Source organism: Carassius gibelio, chromosome B8, assembly GCF_023724105.1.
Source record: "Carassius gibelio isolate Cgi1373 ecotype wild population from Czech Republic chromosome B8, carGib1.2-hapl.c, whole genome shotgun sequence".
Lineage (NCBI taxonomy): Eukaryota > Metazoa > Chordata > Actinopteri > Cypriniformes > Cyprinidae > Carassius > Carassius gibelio.
In genome coordinates, this window is record NC_068403.1 from 16,078,056 (window position 1) to 16,100,186 (window position 22,131).

At 36.4% G+C, this 22,131-nt stretch overlaps 1 protein-coding gene across 2 annotated transcripts; it reads left to right on the plus strand.

The window, feature by feature from the left end:
* The first annotated feature begins 4,510 nt into the window (after positions 1 to 4,510).
* On the plus strand, positions 4,511 to 13,414 carry smarcad1a (SWI/SNF-related, matrix-associated actin-dependent regulator of chromatin, subfamily a, containing DEAD/H box 1 a). Of its 2 annotated transcripts, XM_052564300.1 has the most exons (25): positions 4,511 to 4,576; positions 4,676 to 4,729; positions 4,836 to 4,922; positions 5,317 to 5,416; positions 5,615 to 5,720; positions 5,809 to 5,875; positions 6,107 to 6,186; positions 6,276 to 6,398; positions 6,483 to 6,561; positions 6,671 to 7,143; positions 7,523 to 7,719; positions 7,804 to 7,894; positions 8,011 to 8,110; positions 8,197 to 8,256; positions 8,394 to 8,469; positions 8,577 to 8,712; positions 8,852 to 8,983; positions 9,135 to 9,230; positions 9,404 to 9,521; positions 9,741 to 9,856; positions 11,342 to 11,530; positions 11,622 to 11,740; positions 12,103 to 12,285; positions 12,368 to 12,474; positions 12,881 to 13,414. In XM_052564300.1, exons 2-25 carry the CDS (start codon positions 4,690 to 4,692, stop codon positions 12,940 to 12,942), a joined length of 2,937 nt encoding a protein of 978 aa, XP_052420260.1. In that variant the 5' UTR covers positions 4,511 to 4,576; positions 4,676 to 4,689; the 3' UTR covers positions 12,943 to 13,414. The 2 variants fall into 2 exon arrangements, with proteins under 2 accessions (XP_052420260.1, XP_052420261.1); XM_052564301.1 differs by having other exon boundaries at positions 4,527 to 4,758.
* Positions 13,415 to 22,131: the final 8,717 nt, after the last annotated feature.

The following is a 22,131-nucleotide window of genomic DNA, read 5'->3' on the forward strand; positions in this document are numbered from 1 at the left end:
CTCGTTTCAGAACGTTCAAAGAAATTCAAAAGTTACATTTCCATTAACATTTCTAAATAACCAAGAAAAACATTTTCAAAACTAGACATTGTGAACACTTAGAGACCATTCAGAAATAACATTTTCTCAACTCACTGAGAACATTAGCTAAATGTTCTTAGAATATATTTTTTTTTAGCTATAGTACGGTATCTCACATCATTAGCAAAAAGTAGGAGCAAAGGATTATGGATGCCTATAAATTTGTGATATTACAATCCATGTGGGTCTGATTATTAGCTAGGAATAATAATTATCATTATCATAAAAGCAATCATCTCTAAAGGCATTGGTGTGTCTCACTCACCTTTATTTCTTGGTAATGCTCACAGTTTATAGAACTTGGTGGAACACAAAGACACAGACAGGGGTGCTCATTCCAAAATGTATTTGTATATTGAATGCTTTAATAATTATGAAAAGAGGAATTATCTTCTTCCAGTGGTTGGATACTGATCAAATGGGCTTGGTGCTCAAGACAACATCAGAAACATAGCACTACTTCAATGAAGTCCACTTGCAAAGTAAATGAACAAAGGGCGAACTCATGGCAAAAAGACTGAGAATCGTGACGACCGGTCCAGAGCCTGATGATGGCCTCTGGAGACCTTGCAGGGGCCACGCTGGGAAGGGTCATGTCAGACATCGACTCCCATGGTGGGGCCCTTCTTCCTTACTCCTCCTCCACTGTGACTGTCACCACCTCCCCACTGGGCCCGTCCCAGCTCAGACTGACCCCACCAGTCCAAACCAGCAGGGGTGTTCCCTGCGTCACAGTCCCAGTCGAGCCATCAGAGCACCCCTCCAGTGGGAAATAATGAGAGTGAGAGATCCTTGATGCTTTGTATGTCATCATTACTTGTCCAAGAGCTTTAAGTTTCTGTACCTGTGCGGTTAATATCAAAGAATATGGTGGTGTGTGTTTTTTATAACTTACCTTTTATAAACTTGTTTTTCATTATCATACTTCTATAACACTGTGATGATCAAGCAGCAGACAATGTTTGTTTTAATTAATATTCAGTCATTTGGTAAGACTTTACAATAAGGTTTAATATGATGACATTAGTTTATTACATTATTTAACATAAACTAACAATGAACAATTATTCAATAGCATTTATTAATATGTTAATTTCAACATTTACTAATTTTATTTTATTTTTATCAAAAGCTGTTTTGATAACATTAATGTACGGTGAGCATGAAGAATGAACAATTATAGTTTACTAATAGCAAAGATTAATAAAGATTGTTTTAAATATATATTGCTCATTGTTAGTTCATGTTAGGTAAAGCTTTTACTAATGTTAACAAATAGGACCCGGCAAGAAATTTACCAGCAATTTTATAAAATTACAATAATAATAATAATATATGCATATATAAATATGTAAAATAATATGCAATGCACATAAGCATATTTTGTACTTTGAATATTTTCCATAAATATTTAAATATTAAACATTTTGTTTTGACATTCAACAAATTCCTAATGCATATATGGAATAATATATAATTTTATTATTATTATTATAAATAAATTTAACTTTTTTGAATCACCGGTCAAAACAGAAAGCATTCTAGCTAACATGAGCAAGTCAGTACTTGAATATGCAAAATGAAAGAAAGATGTCAGTCTGCTCAGTCAAATACAGCTCAGTAGCAGATTTGAACTCCAAAATTATAAACTGGGAATAATTGTTATATCATATCATTACATGCATCAAAAGAGCAATATGATATGACCTGATTCAAATCAAATGTGTGTCCCTCACCTCTCATTCCTTGGGAATTCCCACAGTATATAAGAAGTGGCGGGACACAAAGAGAAGACACAGCAAGGAGGAGCACATTCTCTTCCCACACTGCCTTTACCCTGGAGATGGTCAGATCCCCCTCACTAACCCCAGCTCCCCCTACCCCCCTCCCTGACTTCCCTCCACTTCCATCTTTTTCAATGTAGGCTGATTTAATTAAATATACCCAGCAGCACCACCCTGGACCTCACCCGCTAGGGTGGGACCTCTAGCTGTGGCACTGGGAGACATTGTCATTTACTGCTTGTAGACACACACACATAAACACACAAGTTCGATCAAGCCTACGTTTTCCCAATGTGGAAGGTTAACCCATTCCTGACAAACACAATGCGTTGACCTGACATTTCAAACTTCACTACTCTATCAGAAAGCACTTTGCTGTTTAGAGGGCCCTCTCATATTTAATGTGATCAAAGCTTTTCAGAATAACTATTTTCATGAGCCAAGAATGCATGCAGTTTTAAAACCACAACATTTTTAGAATTCATAATAAAATTGTAAAACATTTTAAAATAAATTTTTTACTGCCCACAAACACTTTTCCATAGACATTCGTTTTCTTTCATAATCAATGCAACCTAATAATACATTTTCCTTTTTCTGCCCATTGATCATGGTGCTACCGTATGTATAAATCAACCATCGTGTCACTGTATGTGAGAGTTATTCAAACATCAATCTGCTCTTCATCAATCTTAGAATCCCAACCCTTATTTACAGTTTTGGATAATATCTACTGAATGTGGATTGAGACAATGGCAATTAATTTAGTGATGATATTGCCATTGGGAAAGGGCGGGTATTTTGTTTTAGGGGGTGGGAAGGAGCCAAATCGCAGACATGTTGCCACGGTGATAAGGTACTCCCTGCCGCCGTCGGGTCTCGGACAAACAGGGAGCCATGGAGACTGGATAGTGACAGACAAAGTGACAAGTCCACAAGGATAGTAGGTCAACCTTGAGCTCAATTCCTCAAACTTCCATAGGGATGTCAGGCACTTAATGTAATGTACGTCAGCCAATTAAACTAATGAGAATGATCACGGATGGTGTCCAGCCATCGCTAACTTCCATTCTGTACAGCTTTTGATAATTGAAGTTACCATAAACTTTACAACGTTTCAATACACTTTCAATTTAGTACAATATTCAACGTTGCAACTATCTTTTCTTTGCTAATGTTGGGATGGGGTTTATGCTATGAGACTGCAGTAAAACTAACTGGGGTCCCTGATTCAGTTCCCTGCTGTTTAGGGTCAGGAGTCTGATCAAACTCAATGTCAGTGTGCCCATTGTGTACATGGCACTAGTGTTAGTTATAGGAATCTCCATAGTGACAAGGAAAGGGAGACAGAGTGGCGGCATGGAATACTCAGCACAATCCAGGACTGCATACTGCGTACATGTACTTTTGACATTGATTCTACAGTAATATGTGGAGAGTTGCCAACTCTTCTTCTAAATACCACTGTTTATCAAGGTAAATAATAATTCCCTCTCTGCGTTCACAATTAATCCTATATTGAAAAACTTACATCTTACTAAAAATATTATATTAAAATATTAACATTGATCTGGTAGTTTGCGCCTGCACTGCGGTTTTTAACCTTTAAAGCATTTGTCCAAATGAGTAACTCGAATCCGAGTGTTAGAGTAACCAATTACATAATGGACCTGCAGAAGGCAATATGATCTGACATAATACGAAATAGGATCTTTGTTTGAAATGTTTGTAAATTGTAACACAGTTAGTAAACACTGGATTATAATCACGTTAGTTCTCTAATCTGGGGGATTTTTAGATATTTTTTTTAATCCATTGCAACAAAGTTTGTTATGAATCAAACATTTTCTACCCATACCGAAAAAAGAAAGAAAAGTGTTTAAGATATGGCAAAGGAAAGTAATGTTTGAAAAAATCTATATTCACAGATATAAAAAAAAAAAAAAAAAAAAAAAAACATTTGTAGATGTCTCTCAGGGGGGTTTGGGACCTGTTTCCAGTCTGTTCAAGGAATCATAATCTCGTTTATACAGAAACAGACTCAGTGTCGCCTCTTTAGGCACGGCGAGGGATTTAACTGCAGCTTTGTAATACAAGTGTGTCACCTAGTGGATAGATGAAGTGATTATGTTAATGTAGAATTTGTGTCCTGCAATGTCAAAATGTTAGATTTGTAAAACATATCTATCTATCTATCTATCTATCTATCTATCTATCTATCTATCTATCTATCTATCTATCTATCTATCTATCTATCTATCTATCTATCTATCTATCTATAATTATTGCTGTGATCAAGGTACTTAATCCCATCTGCCACCATGATCTTATTGAGAAGATAGCATATTGCTAAAAATTCAATAGCCTATATTAAGAACGGTCAGTCAGAGTATGTGCATGCACTACTGCCTTCGAAACATCCAAATTATTTTAATAAATATTTTTAATTATTATTAAATATTATTCATTTTAATAAGTTATTTCAAAAATATATGGTATACACTAGTATATTTTATACACTTCTATCTTTCTATTTTAATAATTTGACCTCTAGTCTAAAATTGTGACGTTTAATATTTACAATCCTGATTTACAATTTAAAGGGGGAAAGCCGCATCTGTATTGTTATTGGCTTAAAAGCGGAAATGACGCATTGCCAATCGGTGGCGGGAACGTGCTACTTGCAGAATTCAGAGTTTACAGCACTGACTGTATTTCTTCTGCTCAAAGCATTTAAACCTGAAATATTTCATTAAATTAACCGTCAGGTAACTTATGCACTTCGTTGTATTTTTTTTTTTTTTTATCAGATATCGGTTGGGTTATGAGGCTGTCCAGAAGCTTTTATTATAGAACACAATCAGGTGCGCAAACATCACCGGCGGATGTTACAGTAAGACCGCGTGAGACAGAGGATTCTCCTAACGGTAAAAATATATATATATTTTAAAATGAGCTTTTTCAATCTAGACCGGTTCCGTTTCCAAAGGGACAACGCAACAGAGAGACACTTTAAATCTTCGGACGGATCCAGCTCGGATAAGGAGAATAAACCGGGTGAGTAAACACTGCCATTTCTCATCCGGGGCTTTTTTTCAGCTTTCATAATGGATATTTCTGAAAACCTAATGTGCTTTCTGCCTAGACAGCCTGTTTTATCTGTGATTATGTTGGTAAGAGATGGAATGCGAGTTTGTAATGCACTGTAGCTGTAATTTTAAGCCAATTTCCAGGTTCTAAGTGTGGGTGGTCACTGACAAGATTTTTCTCTTCTCACCTTTGTTTTGTGGTTGACGCTGATTTTCGAAATAACCGGCTCTCTATTTTTGTTAACCACTATAATAGACCCCTTGTATAGCATATTATTAGCAGTTGTCATGTTACAAGGATGCAGTCACAGCATGTTGTATTCCAAAATGTCTTGATTCATTCTTGAATTTTCTGTTTCCAGCCCACCAAAGAAAGACAGATGGTCGATGTGCATCAGGCAAGGCATCAAGACACGCATTAGAGGATGTTTCTGCAGATGACAAAGTTGTCAGGATGAGCAAGTAAGCGAGACTGAGTTTGTCAGAAGTGAGGCTGTAGCTTGTCTTCTCTTGGACACATTTCCTGCTCCACACTGTTTTTTTTTTTTTTTTTTTTTTTTGTGATATTTCAAGCTTGCTGATTGCATTATGAGAGTTGTTAACTATGTAAGCGTTCACTATCTAGTCTGTAATAAGTGATAACATGCAGCTATTTCACAGGGACACAACATCAGAGTCCGAGAACCAGATTAGCAAGGATATGGAGGACAAAATCATCAAACTAATGGAAATATTCCCTCAGAAGAGCAAGAAAGATCTACTGGAGGTAATTAGTCCCTTGTTGATGCAATATCAATTAATAAAGCAGGTGAACACTGGATTTTATCCTGTTGTGTCTCTTGATATTGTTACAGGTAGTTGAAAGCACTAGCACACTAGAAGGAGCTGTAGCACATTGTTTGATGATTTACGGAGATCACGGTAGGCCGTTTTATTTATTTATTTGCATGAACAAACTTCTGCTTGTTACACATTCATCCATACATTTAATTCTCTGTAATACTCCATTATTGTCTGTCAAGTCACAGCATTCTCCAGTCAGACATGTTTGCATTTTTTGTGCATCTTTTATGCAAATGTAATTAAAAGAAGATTTGTAATTCAGATACAATATTGTAATTTATTGAAATCAAAACTGTCTTATATGTGCAGATGCAGGCAGACGGAAAGGCAAAGCAGGGCATAGTGAAGATGATGATAACGATCAGCCGAAGAAAAGGAGAAAAATTGTGGTGAGTAAGCCATTTGAATCAATGCTTTAAACCCAACATCTCCTTAATGTAGTGAACTCACTTTTAAATGGCTGTTGACTCGGAATTAGCATTCAGAATCTGAAGAGGAGGAAGAAGATTCTGATGATGAGGAGAGTCAGGAGCCAAGCAGAGCAAAACAAGAGGCTCTGTTAAAAAAGCTGAAGAAAAAACTGCCTGATATAGAAAAAGAGGTAGGTTTAAACAGTTTAAAGTTCTATTGATGCAAAGCATTGCAATGTTCTGGTGAGTTTAAGTGTCTTTAATTTCTCTCATAGGTGCTGAGAGATGTCCTGAGAGAGCATGACTGGGACTATGAGAATGCCTTGGGTTCACTGCTTGTGTTTTCATCAACAGGTGATTATTACTGCATTTCAGTCACAGCTGAAGGTTTAGTCCACATAGAAATTTTAGTATGAAAATGATCCGACTTTAAGCCATCCATGCTTTATTACTTAAAATTTAGATTCAAGTTCACCAGATGATCAGAGACAAAAGTCAAAATCACATCACTCCAGGGAAAAAAAGGACAAGAGCTCTCAAAAGCCTGACGGCTCATCTAGCCTGTCGAGATGGCTGACGACTGCACCCTCTCCCGTGCCAAAAGTCTCTAGTGTGTCTACTCCAAAACCACAAAAATCAGCAGTCAGCCAAAGCACGTCTAAAAACACGTCCTTTAAGTGGAAGAGGGACGATGAATCGCCATTAAATGATGTCAGTGCCTCTGAGGATGAAGAGGAGATTGACAGTGATGTTGAGAGTATCTCTGATGATCTGGACTCGGAGGATGAGGACAGCATCTCGGGCAATCTCCAGGACAAGATCATTGAGTTTCTCCAAGAAGCTTCCCTAGATGAGCTTGCGCTAATATCTGGCTGCTCATTCAAAAAAGCCCAGAAGATCATTTCGCTGAGGCCTTTCAACACTTGGAAAGATGTGGTAAGAATCTAATGTGTGGACTCTGAGCTGCCATGTTAATTGTCACTGAATTGTGCTATTGTGGTTGAGTGAATTTGGAAGTGCTCAAAGGGGATTAGTTATTGTGGCTGTGAAGGCAGTGATTCATAATTGGCTGGTTTGTATTCATGCCCGCAGACAGATTGAGCACAGTTGTATCTAATTATTTAAATGAGGTGTTAAAATCTTTCACACTAGTTTGAAACGTTTTGCTAACAAAATTATGAAATTACAAAACATCCTATGCACTGAATTTTCAGTGACATTAGCTATGTGTAGACAAGTCGGTTGAACCATGCTGGTGAAATGCTGGCTTTTTTGGAGGGTGAGTGTGTAATCTGAATGTTTCTCTTTCTTTCAGAAAGAGCAGTTCTTCAAGGATAATGGCCTGTCTATAGATCTGGTACATGGCTGCAAGGTTGTGCTTAAGGAGAGGCAGGTGGTTCGAGACCTTATGGGAAGATGTGAGAGAATTGCAAAGAAAATGACTAAAGATGTTACCCAGGTCATAGAAGCAGGCATGGGCTCCATCAAGCAACCCCAAATCCTGAACCGCAAGTAAGTATATCTATTCTCCTATTACACTCCTGGGATATCCAGTTATGCTATTTTTTTTTTACTTCTTGCTTTGACATCTCTTAGTTTCAAACTCCAGCCATATCAGCTGATTGGCTTGAAGTGGCTGATTCTTCTGCACCAGCACAAGCTGAGTGGAATCCTGGCAGATGAAATGGTGAGTCACTGTCATATTGAATCCAAAGGTGTGAAATCCAAGAAGGTTACTCATTCCATTAAAGCACAGGACTATTATCACGGATATTGGTTATAAGTGATTCGATATCTCCACAGGGGCTGGGTAAAACTATTCAGGCTATCTCTTTCCTGGCTCATTTGTATGAAAAAGGAATCAAGGGCCCTCATCTTATTACCGTACCTTCGTCCACACTGGGTAGGAGTCACTTATTTCAGTGAGAGTGTAGCATATAAACTTGTCCCTATAGTGTTGCTCGAGATGATGCGTTTCTCTCTTTGCAGACAACTGGGTTCGTGAGCTGGGTCTTTGGTGTCCCAGTCTTAAAGTTCTTATTTACTATGGTAAGTTAGTTTTCAGGCAAAAAGATTTTAACTTTTTTTATTTAATTTTTTTTCATTGTGGTCTGAGAATACGTAATATTACAAAATATTGTCATCCTTTATTTCCTTGCTCGATTCTTTTGTGTTTATACTTATAGGGTCTGTGGAAGACCGCAGATACTTGCGACAAGACATCCTCAGTGGCTTAGTTGAATTCAACATCATAGTATCCACGTAAGTACATTGTTTTAAAGTATATATTGATTGACTGTGTATTTATGAAAGTCACATGTATTCAGTGGTGTTAACATTTGCCATACTTTTTTTGGTATCTGTATTAGATACAATCTCACAATAGGGAATGACCATGACCGCAGTCTGTTCCGCAAGCTGAGGCTGAAGTATGCTGTGTTTGATGAGGGCCACATGCTGAAAAATATGAACTCTCTACGCTACCGCCACCTCATGGCCATCAATGTCAGTACAAGCAGTCTTCTGTTTCGTAAACCATATTGCAAATATGATTTAAACAAATGCTTTTGCGTTATTTTGGAAAGTTCTTAATGAAGAGAAGGGTAGTAAAGTTGTTCTTATCTATTGTGTCTGTCATCTTCAGGCTGAGCACAGATTGTTGCTGACCGGAACACCTTTACAGAACAATCTGCTGGAGCTCATGTCACTCCTGAATTTCATCATGCCCTCCATGTTCTCCAGCAGTACCTCACAGATCTCCAAAATGTTCTCTACGGTACAGACAGTGCACACATTACTTCTAAATAAAATACTGTATGTGCCATCTTTTAAAAAATGGGTCTATATTTTATTAAATTTAATGATACGGTAATCATTATGTACCTAGACCGAATGCTCACACTTTCTGCCCATCTGCTTGGTTTCAGAGGTCATCAGAGGAAGAAAGCAGTTTTCACAAGGAAAGAATTGCTCAGGCCAAACTTATCATGAAGCCTTTCATTCTGAGACGAGTCAAGAGTGAGGTAGATGCTTTTTTCACTGTGGTTATGAACGCATTGTTACTGAGAAAATCTTGCAGAAATATTAATCCATCAAATTAAATGTATCTACATTCAGTCCTCTGTAGTGAAAATTTCTATGTCACCAGTCCATATTTTTGCCCACTGGGATTTTGACTTTGCAAATGTTATTCTAGGTGTTAAAAGAGCTTCCACCGAAAGTGGAGAAGGTTGAAATGTGTCCCATGAGTGATGCCCAGCAGAAGCTGTATGACAAACTTTTCAAAAGACTCAAGAAGGCTCCGAATGGAGAGAGTATGTGCTGTTAATTAAAAATTTTTATTATTTGGCTAACATGTTGTTTAAGAGTATTGCACTCTGCTTATTTTGTTAGCTTAAATTGTATTCAGATTTATCTGACATTAAACAGGGGCTGTCCAGAAAATGTTCCTTCTAAGCTGGAGGATCTAAAAAACAAAGTGGGAATGTTGAAAACGTCTATCCCATAATTCTGATCTCCTCTTTTGTCCTCAGAGCGGGAGCTCTGTAATGTTATGATGCAGCTGAGAAAGATGGCTAATCATCCGTTGCTGCACCGCCAGTACTACACCAGTGACAAATTGGCTGCCATGAGTAAAGCCATGCTTAAGGTGAGGACTGGGAGATTAGTTTTTAAAAGAGGCTTAATAATACAGATTTGACTGGATTTAATGAGTCATGAATTCAGCCCTGGGAACTTGTTTTGTTCCGAAAACAAAAGTGAAAAGTACTCGTCCTGAAGTTGTTCCAAAACTGTATGAGGGTTTCTTTTCCACTGCTGAACGCACATGAATAGTTTTTGAAGAATGTAACCAAATAGTTTGTGATCCCCACTGACCTTACTTCCATTTTCCCCCCCTCACATACCATGGAAGTCAATTAGAGACCAGCAACTGTTTAGTTTATAGTAGGGATGGGCATGATTAATCGACGATCGATAATTGATCGTTAAGATTTTCCTCGATCATGTTAATTTGTTATCGATTAATCTAAAGCATTTTTTTTAATCTAATGGAGGTTGCGTTGTGTAGTGCGAGTCTTGAAGCAATTAAATGAATTTCACTGTGTGGCAGCAATTAAATATTTTACCACCAGGGTGCAATATTTGACACCCTACTCGGTTATCTGTGATCTTCCGTTTTGATTTCAAAGAATAATCATGAAGATGTCACGGCGAAGTGTGGCGTGGGACCATTTTGATTTAAAAAGCGAACTAGTTAACTGCAAACATTGCGATGGGGTGTTTTTATGTACAACTCGGCCACGACTCAAATGATGTACCTGTGCATCCCGGCAACGTCATTTCCCTCAGAGCAGGTGTTTTCGGTGGCTGGACTGACGGTCACCAGGTTGCGGTCGCGTCTGACACCAGATCATGTCAACATGCTTATACGGTATTTCTCAGCAAAAATTCGTAGACTCGTGCAGAAGTTGTATGCTAGTTATTAAAGTTAGTTATTTTTCATGAGGCTTTAAGTAGCATAATTTGTTACGTTAGCGTAATTGTTAGGAAGGCTAATATCTGGCCTTTTCTTCTGGCTTGGATAGTTTTGAATTACATTTTGACAAAATCTGTCAGATCTAAGTATTATAATGGTTTTGTTTAATGTTATTGTTTAACATGATTCTTTTATCATTATTATTATTTTGGAACAAATGAGGTCTCTGTGGCAGCTGCAGAGCACTGCATATGCACGCGCATATATGTTCGGTTTGCCTGAACGTAGTTTAACTGTCTGCCACAAGTTGATCTTGTAATAAAGGTCTCACCGAGGAAAAACACGCTGTATTTTTGTATTCATTGCATTTTTTTTATTATAAAAAATAAATAATTATATTATAAAAATATTAATGATTAATCGATAGTCGATCGTTAATTCTCCCGACGATCGACTAAGAAAATTTAATCGAATGCCCATCCCTAGTTTATAGCGTTATAGGTTATTTTATATAAAAATAACTTGGGATCAACAGAAGAAAGAAACTCATGCAAGTTTGTAACAACTTGGAGAGAGTAAATTAAGAGATGAACTTTCATTTTTGAGAACCACTGCTGTATTGGATACTGCTGAGCTGACATGTTTCTGCTATGTTAGGAGCCAACACATTTTGATGCCGACCCTGCACTGATCCAGGAGGACATGGAGGTGATGTCTGATTTTGAGCTGCATAATTTATGTAAACAGTACAGCTCCATCAGCAGTTTTCAGCTGGAGAAAGCACTACTCTTAGACTCTGGAAAGTTTGCACTTTTAACCAAAATACTCACCAGGCTCAAAGAAAAGGTTTGTCTGGATGCTGTTTTACAGTCATTTTAAATTTAGTTTGCATTTTATTGTTGCTGATGTTTTTAAAACAACTTTCTTTATCCTCAAGGGTGATAGGGTTGTCCTTTTCAGTCAGTTCACCATGGTGCTGGACATTGTGGAGATTCTGCTCAAACACCTTGACCATCAGTTTGTTCGACTGGATGGTTCTACTCCCATGGCGGAGAGGTGAACATAACTTGCTTTTTTACCTTCTTCAGTACGTCATGTCACTTTGTTTGCACTGCACTCAATTCAGATTTTTTTTTCTTTCTTAGATTTGATATTTATGACTGACAGTTCTCATTGTCACCTTGCAAGTAATGAAATGCAATTGACCAATCAATTGACCAATTTCAGTATCCACTGTTTTTACATTTAAAATATTTGCATGTGAGCATAAATTTAAAAATAAAGAGACCACTGTACACACTACACTTATGTGATTTTAATGTCTTAAGTTTTCTGTTCAAGTCTCGAACAACTAAACAGATTTAAGTAGGAAGCTGCCTGTCTGAACAAATCTAATTCAACTCTCTCTGCTTCTCTAGGATTGGTCTCATCGACAAATACAATACAAACCCTGAAATTTTTGTGTTCCTCCTGTCGACTCGGGCTGGGGGGCAGGGAATCAACCTTGCCTCTGCAAACACAGTGATACTGCATGACATTGATTGCAATCCATTCAATGATAAACAAGCAGAGGACCGCTGTCATCGAATGGGGCAAACCAGGCAAGTATAAACTAATGGAATTAGAATTTGAGAATGTCATAAAGAAGAAAAATTGTTTCATGATAATGTATTTGCATCACAGAACCGTGCAGGTGATCAAGCTCATCAGCAGAGATTCGATTGAGGCCTGCATGCTCCGTGTGGGACAGGAGAAGCTGAAACTAGAACAGGACATGACTACTGATGGAGGTGAGTGTCAGCACACACAATCTCTTTCAAACCTACAGGTCACAATTTACAAGATGATCATTTTATAAAACTTTGTTTTTCTGAAAACTTGTATCTGAACTGTAAACTACTTTTTACAGTAATTATATGGTACTTGATATGGTTCTATAGACATTATACCATATACATTATTCTTAAAGGTCTTAAAGTCTTAAATTTGAGCTTTAAAATCCTGCAGAAACCCTGACCGTACTATATAGTTCATTTTGCTGCAATGTCAGTGAAAAATGGTTTATATAAAATTATTTAATTCCTATTTTTGGATAATCCAGTGAATGTATTAAAATAGAAACTTTCATTGAAGTGGTTTTACTGTATGTATCTGGTTTTTCATCACAGCTCTTTAATTCTTTTTCTCTCTGTTCAGAAGAGGACGGTGTTATGACTGAACAAATGGCAGAGCTGCTCAAAGTCTCACTGGGCCTTTAAAACCTGAAGAATGGTAAAGTCTGAAACTAAAAGGGTGGTAGTTGCCTGTGCATTTGCCTCCTCTCGTCAAGTACAAACATGGCAACTTGAAACTGATTTGATATGGTTTTGGTAAGGACTAGCTCTTTTTCCCCATGTTCAAATGTTAGAGGTCAGTTATTAAATGCACCCAAGTCCTGGACTAATGTACTGGTGGAAGAGGAGTTTGTGTTACTCAGGGATCACCTGAAATACTCATGTTAATATTCCACACTGGAGATCTATGTCATATGTGCCATCTGAAAGACTATACCTCACCTGCCCAGCTCAGTTTAGCCCACACAGGACTGGTGAGTTGGTTCCAGATTTGTTACCTTATAGACTAAAGACACTGCTGCAAATAACTGGTTTTACTGGTACTTTAACAGTTTTGTTGTTTATAGTGTATGTCCTTTTATTGCTTTCTAAATAAAGATAATAGTAATTTCCTTAATTTAGGTTTTTGATTGAGTATTGCAAGTTTGAGTACTACCAATTCAATTTAGACTCTTCAACATTGGGTTAGCGTCAAGTCACCTTTGTTTATATAGCACTTTATACAATACAGGTTGTTTAAAAGCAGATTTACAAAGGGTTCCCACGGGTCCTTAAAATCCTTGAAAGTCTGTGAATCATAAAAAAAAAATCCATATTATTCCCTCTGGTTCGCTAATGTGTTATTTCGCCAACACTTTCTGGCCTATGCATACTAGCTTGCTTAATTTACATTAGTTATGCTCATTTACGTGTTGTTTAGTATTACTGTGTGTTGTATGTTGCCATGACGTTCACGCGTGCACAAAACTACTACCATAGTACCTCAACATTTCACAGACTCACCGAAAATTAATGTTGAATTGCTTCGCTTGTTAAGACAATGTAAAAACTTAAAAAGCGTATTCATATATCTTAAAACTTCTGGTTACAGTACATGAGCCTAAGCTCTTTTCAATAAAATCCATGCAAAATAGGGTTGCTAACCGTTCAGTATAATACGGAATTGTCCCATATTTAAGGCATCAGAGAAGCTTTCCGTATGAAAGCTATACGAAACGCAGTTTGTCCCGTATTCATAGGCATACGTCATACGACCATAGGCCATACAAATAACAAATTAATCATTCTTTTTGCACTAAAAATTTTTTGAATTGCAAATGCAGCCACTCAAGGAAGGCTTTAAGACCTTGCACAATCCTCTGACGGCTGGACGCTCCCACTTCACCTGTGTTCATAGGCTACATGGTTGAAATAACTTTTTAGTAAAAAATGTTAAATGTCATTTAAAAAAAATACAAATAAATAAAGATGTATTGATTTTATGCCATATTGTACCTCCTAAATTACTACACCACTTGTGCAGTCACAATTCTATAGTGTTTTTTCTTTAAAATGTATTATGTTAATTTTAAATGTACTCAGTCCAATGCTTTGTGCGGAAAGCGCGCAACACTTTTTTATGACATTAAACTTTAGTTTTAGAATAAATGTACACCGGTTAAACAAAAAAATTATTCTTTCGGAGAACATTTTATACACATAATTGACTGTAGACACGGAAATGTCACTGTAAAAAAAAAAAAAAAAAACTAAAACTTACGTTAAAAAAAAAACGGCAGCTATGGTTGTTGGAATTTTACCTTTAGCAACATTTTACGGTTTTAACTTAATTTACATGCTAATAATGAATAATATCATGATAATATACCAACCTATTGAAGTACTGAAATCTTTTTTTGTACCTTTGTAATACACTGATAACCACCAGGAGGTGGTGATGAGAAAATCACATGATGAAACAAAGCCTATTACAAGCAGCTTTTAAATACTAAGAAATATAGAAGTGCGCGTTTTCATTCAAAAAATCACTAAACACCATTATGGTAACACACATGAAACATTAATTTAACAACATTAGGTGTAACCAACAACCCTAATAAACAAAACTGATAAGAAAAAACTTAGAAGCATAGTTATTTCAACAACAAAAAACATCACATTTGAAATATAATGCAGAGAATTCTGAGAATGTCAATTTACTGTTACTCACTGTAAATTATATGGTCTTTTTCCACTTCCAAAAATGGTATACTAATGTAAAATTACATGTAATGTCCAATACAGTGTTTCCCCATATATAGTAGGGGAATTTACCGCTAACCATTTAACAGGTTTTTACTGTAGCAATTTTACAGTCTTTTACCATTAAATTCACAGTCATATTTACAGCGTGGTACAGTAAAAAAAAAAAAGTTGTGTCCCATATTCTGCCCCTTATTCAAATCAAAGTCAAAGAATTAAAGTTGTCCCTTATTTTCATTTTCTGAAGTTGGCAACCCTAATGCAAAAGTTAAAATCAGATCATTTTAGAATACAGTATAGGATGTACTGAAAATCTCTCATAAGGCCAAAAGTAAATGCAAAAAAAAAAAAATGGTATACTCTGTGGCTATTTCAAACTTCTGTTTACCACTGAACGAAAAACTAGTGCTCTGTGAATATGGCACATACAGGGCTCCCCTTCATCCCTCACCTGCAAGTCAACGTTGGGCCGTCGGTGATCATCCGTAGGGTTAGTTTGCTTGGTTTGTTCCAGACATCGGCTCTCATCGGGCTCGAGTGAGCGGCAGTTTGCTTGATTTAGCATGTTCAGTCGGTGTCAGGGTCATCAGCGCAAGAGCGAACACTGATTGGATGCTCTGTTTAGCAAACACCTAATGCAGGAGAATTAAAATGAAAGTGATGAAAACGGGCAATTAAATGAAGGCGGCACAAACAGAAGACTGTTCAAATGTTATGTGATCTTACTAAAGCATTCCAATATGTGAATATTTTCATAGCAACATGAGCTGCTTAAAATGAACAAATTTATCAATATAACTTATTATTTTTATAATTGTTCATCATCATCTGATAGGTCTCGTAATTCATAAAAAAAATCAAAGATGAATGAAGGCTTGGAATGACATGAGGTGAGTAATTAATTACAGAATTTTTGTGTGAACCATCATCCCTTTGAGGTAACTAAATCTTCAAATTTCCCAGAAAGAAAGAAAGCCTGTCTAAATTAATTTTCAAAACTTTTATTCATATCTACAATAATGATCATGCACTTTAATGAGCTAACTTTACTTGCCATAATGGTGCATTTCATAATTAAAATAGCTTTGTTGCTGTTAATGCTACATGTAAATGTACAAATAAATCTGCCCAACATCTGAAGTAAGTCCACTAGTTGACAGTGCGCTGTCAGTAAGCAGATATAAGGGCAGATATTGTTCAAATGGCTGTTGAGTGTGACAGTACAGCGGAGCAGACCAGAAAACAGACCATTTGTCCTGCAGCATTTTGCTAATTTAGTCTTTCCTTCATGAGCTGCTGGACAGGAGGTGCATCTCATCCACGCTAAAGATTTATCCTGCTGGCTTTGGCATTAGTTAAGTGAGTTGGTGACTTGCATGTGCTCTCGGTAAGCACTTCCTGAGTTTGGGCTAAACAACTGTAAGGTTGTTCTTAAGCCAAAGCATGGCTGTATGTCAATTCAGAGCACAAGTCATGCTTCTACTTCTGGGATTAGCAATCCTATCTACACTGCCCAGACCAGGCACCCAGAGTGTAAGTAGAGCACTCTAGCAAATTCAGGCAATCAGGGCAGTGTTTTGTGTGAAGGAGAGTCCACTGGCAAGATCTGTTTGGGAGCCAGCTGGTCCTCCCCTTCTACCTTTGTCAGGTTTTATAGCCTGGACATCCCTGCACTTTAAGCACAGATCTTGCCTGTTAAGCTAACCCAAAAACCTCTGTGTGGTCCGTTTGAGTGCTTGCTGCATAAGGGCCTGTCCTAACGTTTCACCCTCACAGACCCAGGTGTACTCGTTGGGCAAACTCTCTTTTTACCCTCAAGTGTTTTTATTCTAGACAGTCTCACTCACAACTCGTCATATATATTGACTTTGGCGTCGCTTTTTGATGCTCATGGCACCCTTTAGCATATCTTTTGACGTGCAGGGTCCTTCTTTGCCGCCTGTGTCCAATTGCATCATACTATGTGAGGTATTTTTTTTTTTTATGAGATGTGAGTGCATTAACAGAGCTGGTTCATTTTAAGCATTTAAAGACGTATTTTTTACTCTCTTCTTCGCTTGAAGATATTGTATGGCTTCAGAAGACTTGGAATGCAACATGACATGTTTGTAATGCATTTATGGTTGGTTTATGCAATAAATACCTGTGACTGTACTTTTATTTGCCTGTTACATGTTTTATATTGTTCAGCAGTGAGTAGGTTTAGGGTAGGGGTGGGGTTACGTGTTCCAATTAAATTATAAATTTATTTACAATTATTTGTATTTAATACAAATGCATGAAAACCATTAAGACAACTAAAAACAATGGAGGTTTCAAAATGTGCTTTGAAAAATTATGCAAAAGAGTACCTTGAGCGTCAAAAAGTGATGCCAAGGTGTCCTGACCAAGCGTCAATATATGACAAGCTGGGAGTGAGACTGTTAAGTATTGGCAAGAAAGCCTGTTATGGGTATACTGTAGGTTGAGTACACCCTTAGGCTGGGCGTGTAGAATTTGCCTTTTGGTCTGTGCTGATAGCACAGAACTATTGGATTGCATTCCCCAAGGTGTCAGTAACTGACACAATTTAAGTGAACCATATTGAAAGGGAATGTCTTGGTTATTAACGTAACGTTGGTTACCTAGGATTATTGAAATGAGCCGCTGCGTTGCTAGCCATGCTACTAGTATTTGCTCGCCACTCTTCTTTTGAAAGATTCTGATGAAATGGCATGCACAGTCCACTTATACAGGCAAATGGCCTGCCTATTTCTGATTCATACTCACTGAAAGGCTTTGTCTGTTCAAGTGATATATAAATATATAAATAGCTAGCTCCCCTTGTTTTGTGTGAACCCTTGGTAATTCTGACTCGATCCAATGATCTGAGTGATCTCAACAAAATGAAGTTATCTGTCAGCAGATTCTGAGTGGGGTCTCAAAATAAAATGGTTTGTTTTTCAGTGTTTTTTTGACAGGTATTTGGTCAATGGTGGTGAGAAAAGTACTTTATGAAATAATGTTTTTTTTTTTTTTTTCAGATAGAACCATGGTTTTGCTGAATTTTCAAGTGTTTATGACAAAATTGTTTAGTCAGATGTGTGTTACATGTGAATTTAAGCATCTTTGAGACTATGTCTCTTCCTCAATAATACACAATCCTAAATCTCACAAGGAAAAGATGCACTGATATTAAATTAATTACTTGTACTGCAGCTTGCTTTTAAAGTTTGGTTTGACTACATCAGGATTTTATAAGCCCTGATGTGACTCTCTCTCTGAACAGCCAACAAGAATGAACTTAAAAATTACTTGTAATTACTTATAATACACGTAATATACTTAACACACACAAATATTGTATTCTCTCTCTTTCTCTCTCTCTCTCTCTCACACACACACACAAACTCTTTCTCTCTTTACTGTATATGTACATATGTGGCCTATGCAAACATCTATTTGTTACCTAAAGATACAGTGTAGCAATGGCATCCTTCGCCGAAAGTGAGGTCAGAAAACCGCTGTGTGATGCTGCAGTGGCCTCTAGTGGTCAATTTTGTAAGTAGGGCTGTGCCACATCCAACCTTTAACAAACATCCCAGTATGATTTATTGCAAAACAGTGAACATAAAAAAAATAAATAAAAAAAAAAGAGTACGGGGAATAAAGCAAACAGAAAGGCGAAAGTAGAACTTGAGAGTTTTTAAACCTATTTTCAATTAAGATAACGTTTTTTGTTCTGGATTGAGTTTAAACATGATTAAACTGTATCTATAGCCTGTATGTTCATACAGTGGTGGTCATTTTATTACAATTATTATTTTCACCAGAAAAAAAATGGTTTAAAGTCAGTTATTTTATCTTTTGCTGTAGTGTGTCAGGATAAATGTTTACATTTCCAAACATTAGTTTTGTCATTAATCCAGTGATATTTTTATTTGTGCAAGGAGTCTGACAATAACCAGTGCTCCACACAGAGATCTGATCTCATCATCATCATCATCATCATCATCAGCCTCCAGTCTGTGGAATATCATAAAGAAACAGATCTAACTGAGACAGACTCAGTCCAGAAGAACTGTGGCAAAGTCTCCAAGGTGCTTCAAGTAACCTCCCTGCAAAGCTACAGTACTTTTAAAAGTTATATATCATATCACATATATCATATCACAGAAATACTAGCTTACAGTATATAATTGTCAGCAACAACAATAATACTACTACTGTACCACTACTACTACTACTAATAATAATGCTGATAATAATAATTAGTAGTAGTAGTAGTAGTAGTAGTAGTAACATTTCTATAGTGATTGTATCAGCTTTTGAGTACAAAGATCTTTAAAAATGCACACAATAAAGATTTTTTTTATTTTAAAGATTTAACCCCTTTACTTGCAAACATCGCCGACAGCCCCAGTTTATTATTGTTTCACTTTCACAGCACATTAAACATCACTCTCTTACTTGATCTGGACAAACTGTGCATCAGTTGACAGTTTAAAGACTTTAGCTTCGATATTTGACCAATGTTTTGATAAAACATTGTTGCAGTGACAGTTAAATAGTAATTTATGTCAGGAGTGCAAAATAATAAATCCTTATAATGCCACATTTTGAATAGAAATTCACCACTTATTCATATTCATTCGTGTCAGCAGCAGTTTATTTGTGTTCACATAGACTCACTGAACCGCGTCAATAAGGATTTATAGACCAAAGATGCATATCTGCGGAGATATATGGATAAATTTACTGATGTTTACTTCATATTTACCTCCATGGCTCTGAATTAAGGAATATTTGATATTACCCAAATAACCACTGATTTGAGTGTTTTTTTGTTTTTGTTTTTTTGTTTTTTTTTTTTGGAATGCATTGCTGCCAATATCAAATTTAAGTTTTTCGAAGAAGGAAAGACCTGCTGATGAAGATACAGGAGACAACAGATTCTTGGTGACAAAGGATATTTTAAAATAGTCCTCTTGCACCAAAGTGGCACCAGCATGAACACTTGTGATGACATGGGTGCCATAATCAAGAATGAGTTTATCTAATAGATACATTGCTTGACCTGTTTGATTGTTCTTAATAGTATATGTGATTTCTTTGGCCTGTCGAGTAAAGTGGATGTCAAAAGGGAAGTCAGGATACACTTTGACTGTATGTGGATGGTTATGGACCTAGAAACAAAAATAAAGAAAAAAAAGACAGATTAATAGATTAAATGGTTTATTTCAAAGGTCTATTTTTAAAGTAGGGCATACATACACCCATTTACACATCAAATGTGTGACCCTGTCAGTGATATCCAGGCTAGATCTGATAATCGATTCCCAGTTTCGAGTCTCTTTTTGCTCAATACCATGAACAAAAATCAGCTGGCTACATAAAAACTGCACTCAATTAAGAGCTGTTTGTGTGGAAAATAGTTTCATGATTCTTTATGAATTGAGACTTTTTTTAAATGGAGGTTGTAGTTCTCTCGCAATTCTGAACAAAAAATAAAAAACGAAATCTCATGAAATTTATGAATGAATTCCTGACTTTAAGTATGCGATTCTGGAAATGTAATTGATTTTCAATTCCCTACCCTAATTTTGTGTCCTAAAGAACTGTATATAAATGCTAAAGTTAAATCACAATGACAAAGTTTAGATCTTCTGAATTAATATTTTCTATACATTCATAACAACAAGAGTGAGAAAATATTATGTAATTTTGGATATCTTAGTAAAAATAGCACAAACTAGAGTCATCACAATTTTTTAATGATGACTTTCTGTAATTCAAAAAGTTTAAGATTCCAGACTGCTGTTTCATGTAAATGTTGTTAGACTGTTGTTTTGACGAACTTGCTGTTGCAGAACTCTCCTTCACTTGCTGAGTTTTAATTAAAACTCAATTTAATTAATTAAAGGTTTTCTTTGGAGAATTTACCATTGAGCACCAGAAGAAAGGAAGAATCTGTCAATGTCAATGTCAGTTTTATTTATATAGCACTATTAAACACAACCATGGGTTGACCAATGTGCTGAACAACAACAAAAAAAACATTTCAATAAGACAATACATAATAATACTATAAAACCATACAGTAGAAAATTCTCAGTTTTAAAATGCTAAATCAAAAAGGGAAGTTTTCAACATATTAATAAACTAATACAGAGGGGTAATCCATTCCACAATCTAGGGGCAGCTACCGAGAAGCGTGGCCGGTCACCCCTACATTTCAGCCTCGAGTTAGGGATGCATAAAAACGACCAGAGACAAGAGGGGTCACTAATTCAGAAAGATAGGTAGGGGCCAGAACGTTTAATGATTTAAACACTAAAAGTAGAATTTTTAAATTAACTTGGTAGCCAGTGTAGAGAGCGTAAAACCGGTGTAATATGCTCCCGTTTTTTGGAGCGTGTTAAAAGCCCAGCAGCTGCATTTCGAACTATCTGCAAGCATGATAGGGCTGACTGACTATTCATTTACATTACATTACATTACATTTATGCATTTAGCAGACGCTTTTATCCAAAGCGACTTACATTGCATATAGGCTAACAATTTTTCCTAACATACTAACTAATCCCTACATACAGCGATCTTTATTATGTCTTATCATCAAGTCAGGCTTTGCGGTTTCGGTGAACCAAAAGGCATTAATTTTTTTATTGAATGATCTTTATTAGAATTTGAAACAACAAAAGATCTTATCATATTATTTTTAATTTGTCACATACTAATCAGATGACCAAAAGCAAAACAATTTTCGAATCTTTTGTTGTTTAACACACCCAAATATGTAACTTTAATGTAATATACTTGTCTGCTTCAATTAAAAAATTGCCATTTTAACAAACAATCAAAACCACTTTTATAAATACAATTTCTGCAATCATTTACTCACCCTCATGTGTCATCCAAACCTGTATGGAAATCTTTCTAGGAACACTAAAGAAGATATTTTAAAGGCAACTATAAGGTTTTTATGGGCAAAAATAATGACTTTTCCACCAAAAATGTTCATTTTCCACAGAGGAAAGATGTTCGCATTTGTTAAACTATAGGGGGAGATTTGAAAACATCTTTTTTTCTAAATGATTTTTTAAATCTACC